At 35.6% G+C, this 17,768-nt stretch overlaps 1 protein-coding gene across 2 annotated transcripts in view; it reads left to right on the forward strand.

Annotated features, from left to right (window-relative positions):
- EZH2 (enhancer of zeste 2 polycomb repressive complex 2 subunit) overlaps positions 1-17,768 on the forward strand; it is a 49,808-nt gene that overhangs the window by 4,140 nt on the left and 27,900 nt on the right. The window contains exons 2-3 of one of the 2 annotated variants that reach the window (XM_080339093.1): positions 14,655-14,778; positions 15,209-15,310. In XM_080339093.1, the coding sequence (XP_080195219.1) occupies positions 14,662-14,778; positions 15,209-15,310 (219 nt within the window). In that variant the 5' untranslated portion in view covers positions 14,655-14,661. Of the gene's footprint in view, positions 1-14,654; positions 14,779-15,208; positions 15,338-17,768 lie in introns of those variants that run through there. The other variant, XM_080339092.1, reaches the window with a different exon arrangement.

Raw genomic sequence — 17,768 nt, forward strand, 5'->3', positions numbered from 1 at the left:
TAAATTAAAAAGATAAAGTAAAACTAGTAAACATGGGTTGAGGCAACTCTTGAGAAGAAGAGTGCAAAGTAGAAGTATAATTTGTATATAATACTGAGAAATTAAGCTTCTTTTTAAAATAGTGGAAAAAGAAAGGAATTATTAAATATATATGAATTATTTAACCACAGACTTGTAAATTGACTGTCATTTAAAAATTATTGTGAGAGAAAAGGATGTATTTTAACATCCCTGCTGTGTCCAGAAAAAATTATAAACAAACAACCCCCCCTCACAGATTAATGTGGGTCAGGCCCTTATTTTAGGAATCTTTTGGCTGATGTCTGTATAGAGGATGTTTCAGTAATTGTGTCTTTTGCTCAATTTGTCAAAAATGCTGTTGTCTTGGGAAGATTTAAAATGCATTCTGTGCTTCCTTTCTAATGGTAAAATCAGTAATGCTTTTAAGGTGAGAAGGCCATTTGGAAATCTAGACAGATACTGTGCATATTTGGAACGCTGTGGTTAAAAATAATGATGTAATGATGTGAGTGGATCAGTGCAGTATTGTCATTTGCTTGAAAATGTGATATAGTACTTCCAAAACTTCTAATTTGGATATATACAATTTCATCAATAAATGAGGTAAAAATGACACCTTACTGTGTACAAATAAAGACTTCCTTGATATTCAATTGCAGAAGAGCTTGAGAATTTGCTTTTAGCTTTATTTTTTATATATGCATCTGGTGCCTGATTAAATGATGTTGTATGTGTAATTATGCAAGCAAAGTAGTACAAATTGCAGTCTGCATCCTGGGATTTCTAAGATGTGAACTGAAATTAAGTCCTTCAAGGGGGTATGATTTCCTTATACTCTTAAATTATTTTTTAATCTAGAACCAGGGCTATTTCCCTTGACAATTTTTGTTGTGTCTGACTCCTTCCCATTCTGCCTTTGATGAGATTGGTTCAGTTTTTCCTGCCATGCATTCTCTTTTCACAGCCTGTGTGTTTGCTTTAAATCAGATGTAATCTAAAGAAGCAAAGCCTTCAAGCCTTCAAGGGAAGGAAACTCAAATCTTAACACTCATATAGAGATTTTTTTTTTTTAATGTGAGCTGGTTTCTTCTTCGTGTTCTTTAGCGTGAGTAAATTTGACAAGCTTTATATTTTTGTGTGTAGTTGTCTGGCTTCATTTTTTACTAGTAAGATAAAAAATTCTAGAGATAGAATTCAGTTTGCTTCTGTCAGAAATCAGGCAGATGTGTGTTACAGATGCTTGATATGCCCGTGAAACTATACCACGGCAAATGGTTTAAAGTCATTAGGTTATTATTGTCTCTTTTCTAATGATACAATTTATAGCCATGGGCAGCATAGAATTAGTCCTTTGCGATAACTTCTTCCAGCTATAGGTTTGTGCCACGTTTCTAGTGAGTATTTATTACTAATGTATGTCATGCAAAGTTAAATCCACTGTTTAGCTATTAGAAGAGACTGACTATGTTGTTTTATTCTTAAAACAGTTTAACCATTATTGGTATTCAATCCATCATTGCTTTGAAACTTGGGAGACGTAATTCATTCCAAATCCTTTGAATATGTAATTCCCTTCCACAGCCTAAGAGAGATGAGTTTTTCACTGAAGGGTGTGGGGTTTTGGGGGTTTGTTTGCTGTTTCTTTGTTTTGGCTCAGATTTTTAATTCTGTTTTTAAGATAAACTGTTTCTCATTCATTTTCTCCATTAAATCAAGCTTCCAGGAAAGTAGTCTCTCTGTTTTTTCCCTTTATAAGCAACACTTAGTCTAACGTGTTGATGGTTTCATCCCCATATACCTTATAGAATAGGGATGCCATACAGTAGACCCAGTTATTTTGAGGGCTTTAACATGAGAGCTGTGTCAATAACTCTTATCGTTGCTGTCATCATTTGAAGTTCACTTTGGAATTTTTCAGACAGTTGGCAAATACCTGTTCAGCTCCAAAATCTGCTAGGCTGTTCTACAATAAATTCTGCATACATGAATGCCTAAAGTCCCTCAAAGTTTAGGCCTTTTGCCTATGCAGGGAAAGAAGTATGGAGTAGCTATTGAACCACTCGATCCTTATGTGGCAGGGCTTTTTTTCCAATATGCTTTTGTGTGTATGGATTGAGCTGAAGAACCTGTGGCTATTTTAGACTGTTTAGAGTAAAAAAGGTGTGTCCACAAACCAAGTTCGGGTGAAATAGTCAGTGCACTTCAAATTCACACCCTAAATTATTTTGCCTGTGGAGACATGCCTTTAGTGTTCCCAGCAAGTGTTACTTTTTCTGCCAGATTTAGCCAGGCTATCAAAATGCTAAATTTTAAGAGACAGAGGTGTTAGGCAACAGAGGTTACGTGGAATGTGTGTGGGAGTCATCTAACTCCTCTGGGTGTCTGTGAATTAATCTGGAGAAATTCAGAGGTATGCATTTGAACAACACGAAGGTGAAGTTCAAATTTTATGCATAAAACTTTTACTTTCTCCTGACAAGTAGCCAGGCTTGGTCTTACATAAGAAATGTGGGATGATTTTAGTGGTGAGTTGTAAAAAGCATGGTCAAAATCAGGCTTGAAATTTTTCTTCCTGGTCTGCTGTTTGGAGTTTTAAAATGTTTTATTTAGTTTTTCGTCCAAATAGTCTTACTCACACATGCAAATATAGTGTTTATACATGCAGATATCCAAGTAAAAAGTAAAGCGTTGCATTATCTGCTGCACAGTGTTTTGCTGATGTTCCCCAAATTGAAGTGATTTCAGTTGATTTTCAGTTAGTACCAGTTTTGGTTTGATCTTTAATATAAAATACTTGGTTATGATTTCCCTATTCTCTTTCCCTCTCTTCCCCAGCCAAGTAGATGAGTATGTGAACTTGTTATTTTTATTTCCGAACCAGTATTTTTCTAAAAGTATCAAATGTTGAAATGTTCTAGAAGAAAGCAATAATATAGGTAACTCAGAAAATTTTTCTTTGAAATGGTTACTTTTACTCCTTATGTAGTATTCAGTAATTATTTCATGTCTGGTTTTGTTTCTCTAAATCCTGAAGCTGTAGGGACACAGAGAAAGAACTGGATTTTTTTAGGGAAGAATACTTTTGCAAGTTGGAGGCTTGCATATACAGACTGAAGACTCTAATAAGGATTTATCTTTTAATGACTGTCTGAAAACAAATTTTACTACTCTTTTTTTTTTTTTTTTCTACTCTTGTTTGTGTAAGGAAATATATTTGAAATCTGTTTATTTGTATTGAAATATCATTTTGTTATTAACAGACATTCTCTACTGAAGAGAATGAAGCTCTGAGAAGTACCCATACCATTGTTTCTTGAAGAGTAAATGTTCTAAATGAAAGATTCCTTCTTTATGGTTGGTAGAAAATCTGAAATAAGCTTGTTTTCTAGAATAGTTCTGCTCTTGGATCTTACTCAGGTACTTCATGTTTTATCAATGTATAGTTAGTGTCAAAAACTTTTTTTCCTTTTGTTATTTAAATTTTTGAATCAGATTGATTAAAATTATTTTAGCTATTAAGAACCACAGACAACTTTGGCTATATTTTCTGAAATATTTCTGGAAGGTTTGAATTATTTATAAACTCTTGAGTTGCAAAGTTTTTAGCATGCTGGCAGATAGGGTAAGAGATCATGAATATCTGGTAGTTGCTTTGCTTCGATAGTTTTCTAATCCAAAAAAAAAATTCTAATGTAAAACCAGCAAGATGATAAATTAAGATTCCACGTGTTTTTCCAGGAAGAAAAAGGGAGTGGAGACACATTTCCTTCTCTTTAATATCCAAGAGCTGCTTGACTTTTCATTCTTCTCTTTCCTTCCTTGACTTTTGTAAAGAGCTGGAGTTACTAATGTCTGCCTGATCAGTTTATAATAGTGGTAGAAACTCCTGAAAAGAATATTCAAGCAATGTAGTGTTGAACTATTTGTGTGAATTAACTGTTTGGGGAGAAAGCAAGAAATAAAATATTGTGGGAGACTTTTATTTTTTTTTTTTTTTAATTAAATCAGATGGGGAGCATGATTGAAGAAAATGTGAGTTCTGTGAGCCCTAGAGTTGACTTGTTTCCCTCCTGTCTTGTTTGTCAGCAACTGAACTTCTCTCATTAACTATGTGAAGTGAGCATTTGATAAAAGTGGTATGAATTAATGTATTCAGCACATGCAGAAATTGATCTGCAGGCTTAGGCATTTAGTACATAGACAGGGAGCTGAAACTTGAATGTCTAAGGCCAGAGTTTAGTGTCTTTAGATGGGGACAGAGTGGCTGGATGCTCACTTTTCTTCATTTGAAAGTAGCAAAGATATTTTCAGCCAGAGAACTTCCTTACTTCTGTCAGTGTCTGACTGCAAAAATGTTCATGCTGTCAGGAGGGAAATCATAGCACAGTTTCAGGAATGAGTGGCAGGTAGAAGTGCTTCTTTTTATAGCAATGCCAACATAAAGTAGGGGTGATGCTTGAAAGTCCAATCTGTTTGGTCCTCCATGCAGTTTTTGTCTGGTATGTTTGGGCAGTAACGAGAAACTATGTTTGAAGAGACTAATTTAACAGTTAAAAACAGTCTAGAAACAATAATTCATAAAGAAAAGTAGATGTGCTCAAGGCAAGCAGAAGTCAGGAGTTAAGTATAGGGAGTGAAAACCCTATCCTACCAAATCTGGAAATTGGACAGAAGGTTAGAATTCCTAATAGCTAAGATAGGAGCGTTCTATAGCAAAATCTAGGGGTACAATGCAGAATTGTAGTAGTGTATGTAATTACGTTACATACTGGAGCAGAGAGCAGATATGGCAGTGAGTCTCCTAAATTGTGGTTAGCTGCAATGGCATTACTTAGGCAGGGGTCTGCTGCTGTTGGTACATCAGTGTCTGCAGCCCTAAGTGGTGTTTCTCCCTAGTAATTGGTTTTTATTTTTCATGACTTTCCTGTTGTTGTTGTTTTTTGGGTTTTTTTTTTTTAAATATATATAACGTGAGTTCACACTGCAGCTTTTCACAATGCCATGACATTTGCAGTCATTCATGAATCTGTTGCAGAAAACATATATAACTTAGTTATCTGTAAGCCATGTCACATTTGATATATGTTTGCCATTTGCATCTAAGTTTCTGTAGAGGATGTATGCAGAAGGATACAATAGCCTTGTTATCATAGGAGAGCTGAAAATCAGCCATTTAGAGGGAATTCTGATTACAGATGCAAGGTATTGCCTATGTTATAATTTAGTAACCACTCCAAATATTTTTAGTTTGGGGAATAATATTGCAAATAAAAATATAGTAATTACAATTAATAAGTTAATTTGGTAGAAGTACTACTGCCAATAAATAGTTTAATTGGATTAAGTATGTCATGAAACCGTAGTCTTAGTTCACTGGTAGCTGTTCATACAGCTGTAAGATAAAAGGGTGTATACAGTTATTTTGTTTATGATAGACATGTTGATCAAAGTAGTATGTGATGACCAGATATGAATTTGCTACAAAATGTTGATTTAAATTTTTTTTTTTTAAAGCCTCTTTTGAAATAAGCTGAAATTCTTAATCAAAAGATACAGAAAAGCATCTCAGTAGTCTCAAATATCCTGAAGTGTCAATTGGGAGCTATTAACTTAAGAAGCTGCTGGGATAGTAACAAGGCTGAAGAAAAACATTGTGCTTGGAAAGAAATAACTGTAGAGGCATGTTATTCGAGTGTCAGGGAAGCAGGTCATAGAATAGTTGTGTATTGTGAACATGTGTATTGCTGACTTGCATATGTGTATCTTCTAGAGTCTGTTTAAGTTTACTTAAAAATGAAAAAGGTAGACCTGAAGTCTGAAGAAAAACAAACAAAAAACCCCAAACCAAACAAAAGAGAACACCAAAGCAAAGCAAACAAAAGCAAACAAACAAAACGCCAAGCAAACAAACAAAAAACCAAAACACAACCAACCTTTAATGCTGCGGGGTAGAGATCAGGCCCCTGTTTTTCTTTGCACCAAGTGCAAAGCAAAGCTGTAGTCGCTTAAACAACAGCAAGCAAAAGGTCTGAGTGACACTTCAAAGGCATGAAGGTTGGGCTATAAGAGAAACAGAACCCCATTAGGATAAGAAGACAACTAATTTGAAAAAAAAAGCCCTCTTTATTTTAAACATAATGGTAAGTTTATAGCAAGTATGTAGCATTTTAGTTAGACTAAATTTTTAATTAGTGAAGAACTTTCAGATCTGTCCTTTTTAATTATGATTTCTAAGAGATAGACATGAAGGTTCCAACTGTACTGCTGAGCAGAGAAAGCCTCTTTCAAATGAACGAACTGGATAGTAGTGGGAAGGAGTGTGTGAACTGACTAGCTGATAGAATTATTAGAGTTGCTAAAGGAAGACTGTAAAATAACAAATATTTCTACTGATTAGAACAATCAGTGATTATACACCAAAGAGTTCAGTCTGATTAAACTCTTATGCATTTTAATTCACAAATTGTTGTTCCCTTGATAGCAGTAGTGTATTCTAAATTGTACCTGTAGCTGATTGAGGTACCAAGAATTTTAGAATAGAGTGGTGATTGTTTTCATTTTCTGAATATTAAACTGGAATTTAAAAGCCAAGCAAACTCCATAGCATCAGCCTTAAAAATAGCATGGCTCTTGGTTTTGGGATGGCTGGCCTAGTTCAGAGTTGTATTGACTTGTAGAATAGTTTAGGTTGGCAGGTACATCTAGAAATCATGTGATCCAGTCTCTGGCTCAGGCAAGGCCAACACTGAAATTGTCTTTTCTAGACCACTTTTGAACTGCTTTCAAGACTGGAGATTCTAGCATGTTTCTGCTTGATGCATTCCTATGCACGCTCCTGGTGAAGAATTTTTTTCCCATATTGAAATGAAAACTCTTTCTATGTTTTGTCTGTTGCCTCTTGCACTTTCATTTAGAATAGATAAATATATCTCAGTAGAAGAGCTAGAATAGTGCTCAACTTCTGTGGTCATCCGGGTTTAGGTCTCATTTGTGTAAGAAAGCAAGCTGTTCAGGGAAGTAGGTCTTTTATGTATTGGTTGAAATTCTTGAAGTGACTCGTCCAAATTTGATAAGGCCCAGAAACAGGCAAAACCATGACACACATTTTTAAATAGACTGTTTAGGAGTTCAGGATCCTACATGTCGTATTCTTAAATAATTTTATTAAGAATAAATGGAACATGCCTTGAAGTCTTAGACTTGTACTAATAACAGGAAATGGAAAATAACCATTGTTAACTATTTATTTGAATGCATGCAGTTGTTGTGAGTGGCTGTGGTGGTATATATGAGGCAGAACAAAGTTGAACAAACCTACACTAGATTTTAATTTGTTATACACATCTTCTGTATTTGTCTTGCACTGGCAACTAATGTAGACAAGTTACAAGTGGTTCCTGCTGGTTTTTTGCCACTTTTTGGAGCAATCTTTAGTTGACCAATGGATAGCAGGAAACACACTTCTTGAAAGATACTTGCACAGTGGTTTGCCACATTAACTGCTTTGATTGCTCAAAGCCTTGTAAAGAAAAAAAATTGCAACATGAATAGTATGTTGTATGTGCCATGGAAGGTAAGTGTTATAGGCTGAGACAAGTGGATGATATTCTCTAATCATTTGCTGACATTGACAGGGAGAGACCTTGCTTCTTTCCCTTAACTCTTCTGGTTACAGAGTTCCTCTTTGTGTGCTTATCAGGCCAGCATGAGCAATTTTTACTTTTTAGTTCAATTATGAAACTGCTTCTTTTGAGTGCAGAAAAGATCTGATTTGATGTGACTGATCACCTAAATAAAATTTGTCATTTTTGCTATATAAATTCTAGCTGAGATGCGGAAGTAGTGTAGACAGACAATGAAGAGAAGAATGTATGCCATTTTAGGATCCCACTTTCCCAGTCCTAGTCAAGAAATACATAGAGATGTAGTTGTTGTCAGCTTCCAAAACCAAATAGGTAAGTGAATGTGCTGCTTAGTTTTAGTTAAGTTGAGATGATGTTCTTCAAAGTTAAATTCTGTTAGGTAACAGTTAGTATGCTAGAAGCCACTGATTATGTCAGGGAGTAGAGAGTGAATTTGACAAATCTGTTCCAGTGGAGGCAAAGATTTTAAGTTGTTGGTGCATAAACCACTCTGCAATATTGTAGTGACAGAGTGCTACTTTTGAACGGATTACACTAATTGAAATGTGTTTTAGTGTTGCAAATAATAATTGCAAGTTACTAACTGTATCACAATAATAGGACCTTAATTGTGATGAGACTGCTCATCACAAAGGTATGCCTATTTATGGCAGCAGACCTTCTGCTTTTGGTGTTGCCATATTACCTGAAAGGCCTACAGCAGCCATCAGTCTATATTGGTGTTGGAGTTGACAGTAAAATGTCTTGGATGTGGTTGTCACTCAAAATACAATACAATTGAAACACAGGCTTTTAATTCTGCTTGCAACTCAAGGTTTTTCTGCTGACTTAGTGGGGGGGAAGAGGAAGTATTCTGAGATTTGGATATTTGATTTCACACAGTTTTCTCAAATTGCAGAATATGGAATCTTGTTATTATGTTAATTATGAGTGTTTCTGTAATCTACTTCATCTGCAACAGCTGAAGCCTGTCAGAGTGAGGAAGGGACAGGTGAACTGTTTGGAGTTACCTGCTTAGCTCAGTTCATGAACTGACTAATTTCATTTAGATACTGCCAAACAGAGCCCAAAAGAGGTTAAGCCTTTGTATGCTGTTACAAACCTGTTGGCATTTATCTACCTGAAAAGTGGTACAGCTGGCATGGGTGGATATGTTTCCTGTTTCTGGTTGTTAAGTATAATTTTTCTGTATTGGTAAAACTGAGTGGCAGAGAGATGACGTGGCTTGACAAACACTTCTGTTGAAGCCTAAAATGTCCAATTTCAATTCTTTGGGTCTTGTTCCTGCCCCAGTGTTGCCCCCCCTTAACTTGTGTTGATTCAAAAATTAATGTGGCTGCTGAACCAAAGCAGCATGTGAAGCCGATTTTGTTGAAAAACTGTATTTGAAAACAAAATGTGTTTATTTTCTGGGCTGTGCAGACAGATTTTTTTCCTGACCTAGTTTTATTGGTGGAATCATAAGCACTAAAGCTTTCACACTAGAGAAGGCTAAGCAAAGGTGGAAATGAGTGACCGAGGCCAATGGTACAATAGACAGATGTCTTTTTCCAGATAAAACTGACACCAAATAGAATTTGAGGAAGGTAGTTGAACTGATGGTAGCACTTGATATAAGTTCTCTCTCTAAATTTAAACATCGTTTAATGATACAGAACTTCAACATACAGAATAACAACATGAGGTAAATTTTAAAGTATAGATAAGTATCTTTAGGTATTTCTTAATTAAAAATAGGTTGATCTGCACTGTAAACTTAAAATACCTCATTCCTATAATACAGAATAGTGAAAAAACACACTACAGTTTACTGCCATCTGTTTCACTAATTCTGTAAAAGAATAAATGTGGTTTTGTAGTGAAATATTACTAATAAACTATGTTAACCTTTTCTATGTTGTATTCAGAGCAAGAGACTTTTTCAGTCAGTCTGGTTTGGTATCTGAAATACCCAAATGGACAGTGGCCTTGGGAATATTTTTTTTCCCATGGAAATGTGAATGTGCTCCTTTACATAGATAAGTTTGAAATAAAACCATGTTTTGTTTTGCTTTAGAAAATCCAGAAAGTAGAGTAGCAAGCAACTATAAAATTTCAAGGCATATTTTTTTGTGTGTGTGGGTCTGCTAATAGCTCAGGTAAAAAGCCCTTTGAGGTTCTGGGAGTGTCATTCTTCCCCCTCACCCCTGCAGCTTGCATAACTTAATGTGGTGGTAGTATTTATTAATAGCAGCTCTGAAATCACAGCAGTGAACAATTTTACTTACTTAGCCTAAGAAAGTAATATTGTTTCTTGACCGTAGTTTTTTTCACGAATCTCTCCATGCCGTTAACAAAAGTTTGTTATAAATAAAAAATATACATCTGGCAGATTACTGTGTTAATTTATAATGAATGTTCAAGTCAGTGTTTTTGAAATCTGGCAATATGTATGTGTTTTATTGATAGCTTATTTTCAGGTGCTTGATAATTTTAACAAGAGTCTACTGGAAGCTGCTTACTCTGGCAAGGTTTAAGATAGGTTCATAGAGAGTATTGTCTTGTTTTGCATTTAGAGTGCATGAAATAATATACTAAAAGTAAATTTCAAGAGTTTATGAGTAAAAAGTTTAGTTTAACATAGCTGAAAAATACTTAGCTACAGTTGAAGAATAATTTTGTTGTATTATGCTATGTAAAATCCTGTAATATAAAAGATCCTTTGAGGGATTTTTTTAATGAGGTAGTTTTTGGGAAGTTAGCAACTTTAGGTCTAAGCTTAATGCATTGATTTTTTTAAAAAATATTATTTTAATACTTGATTTTTTGTTTGTGTGTTTTATAGCAGGTATGGATTTTTTTGCATGCTTATGGAAAAAAAAAAAAAAATCTTGTTAATCCCTTCCGTTGCTAAAATTCTGCTTTTTGAGCTGAGCATGAAAGTTGTCCTAAATTCTGCTGCCTGAGCAAAAATATTTTTAGTTTGAGAAAGCATAGGAGGGTGTGGTGGGGTGTGGTGTTGGTTTCCCCCCCTTTTTCTTTTTTGTTGTTGCTTTTTTTTTTTCTTTTTTTAGACTAAAACCCAAGTTATGTGGATGCTTGAAGTTCAAGAATGACTTCAGATAGGGTTTAGTATATAATAATTTCTCCATTAGTGCTGTCTCCATATTTCTCCATATATGCTGTCTGGATCTGATAACAGTTTATAGTTAAAGAGCACACCTACGTGACACTCCTGAGCAAACTGATGTATAAAACCAGTGCCTGGTTGTGGTGTAATTGCCCACACTAGTTTTTCCTCAGTGTTGGTCTGAGTTTCTATCAATTCCTTCCTTACTTTATGATTGTGCACAGGAATCCACAGTTGTGATCATGAAACTGATCTGTGTTTCAGAAAACAATCAATCACAAAAGTGATCTTTTTATTTGGTTTTGGTCAGTTTAACCCAGCTTGCTGTGCATGCCCTAAAGAAGAGTGTCTGCTCTGAGTGACTGTAAGATGCCATTGCTGCCAAAGAAATTACTTGAGTAGATACCTTAATTATGTAGGTTTGAATTTAAATAGGTAAGTTTGTGGTACCTGAAGTGACAGCTCATGAAGCCAGCTCAGATGCATGCTTTGAGTTTACCAGTGCATCCAGTCCAGAGAACTTAGTGTAAGTATGTTGCTGTGGGCATGGTAACAGTGAGTAGGGGGAAGGTAATGTAATTTTGGTATGGTTTTAAATATTGTGTAATATTTAACACAATTACAAACTCATAGCATTCTTTTAAAAGGGCAGACCCCCTCATTTGTTCTCCCTTGCTTTCCACTTGGAAAATTTTCATAATTTTTTTATTTTTCCCCTGAAATTCGGCAGGGTAGCCAGAGGAGCTTAAATATTGTCTTGGGCAGCAGTATGACTGCCTGAATAGACTGCCTAATTTAGAGAATTATCTGTGTGTTTGTCTGTTACTGATGGATATTGCAAAAGTGATTGAAGAAAAATAGGACGTTTTCTTTAAATAAAACTACTTCTGTGTTCTGTAGTCAAAACAGGAGAAATTTGAGCTGAAACTACTACACTTCTTTGTCTCCCATTGCAAATTCTCAATATATTGTATACACTTTGGCTGCTGAAAGCAACTATTGGCTGATTTAAGCTTATAGGCATGAAGTTTCTTTAAAATTTATTGTAAAGAATGTGGATCTAGTACATCATTATGAAATGCTTAGCAGAGATTATTTAAAACACAAACTTATGCTGTATGACACTGCTGATTTTTGTTGTTTTTATTTCCAGCCATGTGAGCATGAGTAGAAACTGAAAAGAATAGATTAAAAGAATATGTTTGGTTTTGTGTCCTTGTAGTGTTTCTAGTTTGGGTTTGTTTTTTTGTTTGTTTGTTTTAAATCAGTGTTTAGGTGGGTTCAGTATGTCTCTTTCCTAAAACCATAGTTCAAACTCCTCAGTGGTCCAAAAAATATTTAGTTTTGTTAGTTTTCTCGTATTTGATAGTGGTCTGTTTACAATTACATTTGTCTTCTAATTTGTAAATTATTTAATGTCCAGTTCTACCCACATGCCTAGGTATACTGTGGATGGATATATTCAGGCACTTGGGTAGCTATAATATTACAAGTAATGGAAAAATATGGATGGTATGAGAGCTGGCGAGCAGAGTGTAGAAACACTCAGCAGTATGTATGGAATATGCAGTGTGGGGTCACTTCAGTTCTTCAGAGTTGTGCTTTGGGAGGACTGGCTGGGTTAAGCACAGCTTTGGACCCGAGGTGTTTATTAAGGCTTTGTATTTAAGTGTGACACATCACAGAATCACAGAATGTTAGGGATTGGAAGGTACCTTGAAAGATCATCTAGTTCAATCCCCCCACTGGAGCAGGAACACCCAGATGAAGTTACACAGGAACACATCCAGGCAGGTTTTGAATGTCTCCAGAGAAGGAGACTCCACAACCTCTCTGGGCAGCACAAGCCACCTCCTTGCTTGCTGTGGCATAGGCATGATTGCCCAATCTGGAATGAAACAGTCCATTTGTCTGTGACTGTACCAGGTTGATGCTAGAATCACTTGGGATGTTTCACTACATTTCCTAGTGTTCCCTCTTCTGCACAGAGGGTGCAGGGAGTCATGGCAAGGTTTTTCTCCTTAGTTGTGGTGCCTGGTAAGATCTGGCAAGGTTAGCTCAGGTTCTGCATGGGAGTCATTCTTTGCTGTGGGGTGAGCTTTTTCTAGAAACAATGTAACTGCTTTAGAGTTATGCTTGTGTTTTTTTGTATCTATTTTGGGGACCAGATAATCTGCCTGTGAATAAGGAGTTGACTGCTACATAGTTTCTTACTTTTGGACAAAAGTTCTCAGGACTGGGATCTTCAGCAGTTAGGTAGTTTCTGTAGGGTTGTGGTGTGAAGAGGATAAAAACGTCGGAAAGAAGAAGATTTTAAAACAATAGAAACAGCTAGGCAGGATTCAGAAGGGCAAATGGGGACAGAGAAGAGGGATATGACCTGAGGGCTCTCAGAATCAGACCATTGCACTAAGACAATCCAGTATCATGTTTTTATTTGTTACATGGAAACGGTTTAACATTTTGCTGTCTTCTTAAGACAGGCTTAACTATTCTTAGACTGATGGGATTTAGCTTGTGGCACTTGTGCTGCTGTAGGGAATATTCTGAAACTTCGTATGAAAAGTGGACTCGTTCTGACAAATGGATCTTAAAATTCGCTAGCTTTTCTGCTCTGCAATTCTAGCTGCAAACCCCAGAAAACATAATTTAATGAAAATATATAGGCTTTTTTCTTGTTTAGCAAAATTAAAAGTGTGTAGTTTGTTACATCTCAGAGTACTTACAAGTGTGAACAGTAGAAATGGTGGAATAAAGAGGTTTGGGGAAGGTTTTTCTTACACATAGGTACTACTGTAAGTGGACCAATAGTTGGTTGAGACAATATCTACAGTCCTGAATTTGTCCCAGAGATTATGTTGATGTTTCCCTGAAGTCCCTTAGTTTTCATTTCAGGGGTGGAGGTAGTGTCCAGTACCCTTCTGTAAGAGTTTCTCATATTTTGCTCCTTCAGTCTTGACCCGGCATGAGCTGTTCTTGTCTGTGACATTTCTTATCCTCATTTCTCAGGTTTGGTTTCTTAAATGTATAGTTTTTGGGGCAACCCTGCCCTCGTCTTGTGTTTCCCTTGTTTCAGGATGCTGTCAAAATAGTAATTGCCAGCATAGTCACAGCATACAGTCCTTGATTCTGAAAAATGCTGAGCAGATTGGCATATTCTAGCAACCTATTTGGATTATAATGTAAAAATACAACTTAATTGCCAACAGTCCTGTAACATAAAAACGAAGCACTTGGTACTAGGCGGGTGATCAGTTAAAGTGGAATCAGTGTCCTGTTTGCAGCCAGTTGAACAGTTTGGGTTTGTGTACAATACTTGAGAAAAGAGCAAGGTCTCCAATTCTGGCTCTTTCAAAACTCTCTCTGAACTTCTAGATTATTTTGACACTTTGAGTGGCTGGGTAGGAGAATTGTACTTGGAGTACCTCTTTGCACTTGAAATCAACTCCAGAAGCCTGTTCTAGGAGTTGGTATCTTATTGAAGAGGACCACTCCTGTGAGGAGGGAAAGGCCTGTATGCCATGAATGAGCAAAGCTGTCCAGAAGTTAATTTACAAGGATTCCAATGTGTGTCTTTGCTGTAGGAATCTTGATTTGTTCCGCTTCACCCTTTTAAATCCATGAGGTACCTCTCTATATAGAGGCATTAGAAGTGCTTAAAGCAGATGTGAATGGTCATGGTGATTTGTAATTAAAATTACTGTTTTCCAATGTGTCACAGTTAAATGTGTTGGGGTTTTTTGTTTGTGTGGTGTATTTCTTTTTATAATTGTTTGATTGAAAGGAATTAAAGGAATGTGTCCTACCTAACTTTGCTTTAACTAACTGTTTAAGCAGCAGTGTCAGATTTGGTGATATTAAAATGGCATTGTCTCTTGTAGGATAATCATGGGTCAAACCGGAAAAAAATCTGAGAAGGGACCAATTTGTTGGCGGAAACGTGTGAAATCAGAATATATGAGACTGAGGCAGCTCAAGAGGTTCCGACGTGCAGATGAAGTAAAAGTATGTCATCTTTTGACTCTCTTTTTTAAAAAGATACAAAAATGGATTTTTCTTCTGAAGTATGAGTTGTACTGCAGTTAACACTTGCAATAACAATTTCATTAAGTACTTTGTTAACATACTGATAACTTGTCTTAACTTTGTGATCTTAGAAACAGGTACAATACATTTATATGTAATTGAATCAGGCATGTTAAATATCAGAAAGTACTGTAGAGAGCAAGTATGGCAACTTCTTTAGCCACATACTCTTTCTAATTCCATTTAGATTCTAATTCCATGCTAAACCTCTAAGTCTCTAAACATGAGAACATGGCTTGAGTCAAAGAAAGGGATAATGAACTATATTGACTCTCGCTGACTTTTTTTTTCTTTAGTAAATGTTATAATGCCTTAAGATGTTGTAATGTTTATTGTGATTAATTTTTAGAGTATGTTTAATTCTAATCGTCAGAAGATACTGGAAAGAACTGAAATCTTAAATCAAGAATGGAAACAACGTAGGATACAGCCTGTTCACATCATGACTTCTGTGAGCTCATTGCGCGGGACCAGGGAGGTTGGTTAACATGTGTTGTGGTAATTCCACTTACAAGGTTGTTAGAACGTTTTTGTTTTGTTACTGGAAAGATGGCTGTTCTTTGCTTTTTTTTTCAGCATGACATGACTTGGCATCAAAATATTTTTCTTATGAGTCTCTTAAAGAATTTATTCGTTGTTTACTTTGATCATATGATGATATATGATATGAAAACAATAAATGTGTAGCAGGCTACTTAGCTTTGAACAATGCACAAAAGTGAAACTTCTTTATTCCTGATAATACTTGGATCATACCTCAGCGTCCTTTAATCAAACCATTTTGTCTCACTAATATTGGGAGTTTAATCTTGCTCCTGTTGGAGTTCTCCCCAGCAGTATAAATGAATACTTTGGTACTTACTGAGTTAAAGCACATGAAAGCTCTGACAAGGTCATCTTTATGTTTAAGTAATTTAACCACAAAGGTTTTAAAGGAGCTAGTTGAGTTAATCCACTCTTGTGTTCCACAAGCAGATTGGATGTTAAATTTGTGAAAAACACTTCCATGATTGTGATGCAGTTTGAGCATCCAAACTGTCTTTTGTGTTGGTAAACTCAAACGGTGATTTAAGCCTGCTTCATCTTTCTGTATTCAGCCCAAGTTAATTTATCTTTTTCTTACTTGTTTTTTAGGCACTTCTCCAAAATAAACGAGTTTAAAGATGTTTCATTTGTAATAATCTGAAAAGCTAACTCTTTTCAGTAGGATGAGAATTAAGAGACTTTATTGTGAATAGGTTTAAAAGAAAAAGCCAAACCAAATCGCTTTCTCTTCAAGAGAATTTGTCAGATTCCCTTTTCCTAAAATTTTAGCGAGGAACTGGAAGTGTGCCACAGAGGTGTATTTGTGTGCATGCATGTTCTAATGCAAACAGGCAAGGACTTTTGCCTGAGAGTGTTCTTTTAAACATGATTGAATATGCAGTTACTCCTGTACAGTTCTATACCTATTATGGTACTGTAGGATCAGAATTTCTTATAGTAATTGACACAGGTACACATCCAATTTTGACTTTTTTTTGTCAGTAAAAGATCATTCCTCATCATTTGTCTTTCTTTTTAATTTTTTTTACTTTGATTCACTGTTCCTTTATGTTAATTTCCTGCCTGAATTGTTAGAGCACACCAATTAGTGCATTCAAATCCAATCTCTGTCTTATGAATCAGAACTCTAATACTTGATTTAAGATTACCATAATTTATAATGAGAGAAGTAAGGCAAAGAAATGGTGTGGTTTTAAAAGATTACTTCAAAATACTTTTTTCTTAATGTGCTCAATTTCTTCAGTATTGCATAAGACACTGGCTAGAAGTTTAGTCACCTGATGGGCAGGTTTTGTGAGTGCTTTCATGTGTTTGGGGAAGACTGAAGGGCATCACTGGTAGCATAGGTTTTCCCTACTGGCCCGTCCATTCAGCATCAATCAGAGACAGTAATGTCCTGTGCTAGCACAATATACATCAAGCTGAATTCTGCACCAAAACAGTGGGACAACATAACTAGGACTTAGTACCCAACACTTTGAGTCATTTTGACGTAGCTCATTTGTCAGCCTGAGACTTCTAGTTCCAAAGATAAAAGTAATTATTTTTTACTTTTTAATTTTTCTTTAAAAATAAGTAAAAAATATTCTAGATGGCTGCTGGAAAACCAAACATTAGCCTGAAATGGGAATAAAGAGCTAGCATAGGACAGTGTCTTTAATATTGATCTACACAGCAGAAACCTAATTTCATTTTCTATGGATTAAAAGGAAAATTAAAAAAATCTGGCTTGTGCCATTCTACCAGGATGCTGTCTCTGTATACTGTTTGTTACATTACTTTGTGTATTTCTTTAGAAATGTGAAGCTGTGTTCATCTTTTCCTTCTGGAAAGGAGAAAGATCTTTTGTCTCCACTTCCTTTTTTTCCTTTCAGGTAGCTATGACAGCTGTTCTAAACTTTTTTTTACCTACCTCCGAATCCTCTTTGTACTTTCCCTAGCTTTGTATGTTCCTGTCTGCTTTTGTTTGTATAATAACTTTTTTTCAGAGTTCTTCACACTGCTGTTCAAGTATTTGAGAAAAGTTGATCTGTGTCTATTAACTGTTGAATAGGTGCAAGAATAAACTAGAAGTTGCCTGTATTTGTATGGGATGTTTATCTTTTCTAGGGTGCATAAACCTCCAAATCTCTTCAAAAAAAGGCGTGTAGCTGAAAAAACTCATTGATATGTTCAGAGTTGCCTATTAAGAGAAATTTTCATTTTTTCATTGTAAGCAGTGACCATAATCAAAGGTCTGAGAATAGGATAAAAATAAGCAGACAATAATGGAGAAACAGGGTAGGATTTAACATGATATATGGAAGGTTTATTTCCATAAGATGTCTTGCTGGCATTAAAGGTGTTTTAATTTTTTTTTTTTT

Source organism: Nesoenas mayeri (genome assembly GCF_963082525.1).
Source record: "Nesoenas mayeri genome assembly, chromosome: 2".
Taxonomy (NCBI): Eukaryota; Metazoa; Chordata; class Aves; order Columbiformes; family Columbidae; genus Nesoenas; species Nesoenas mayeri.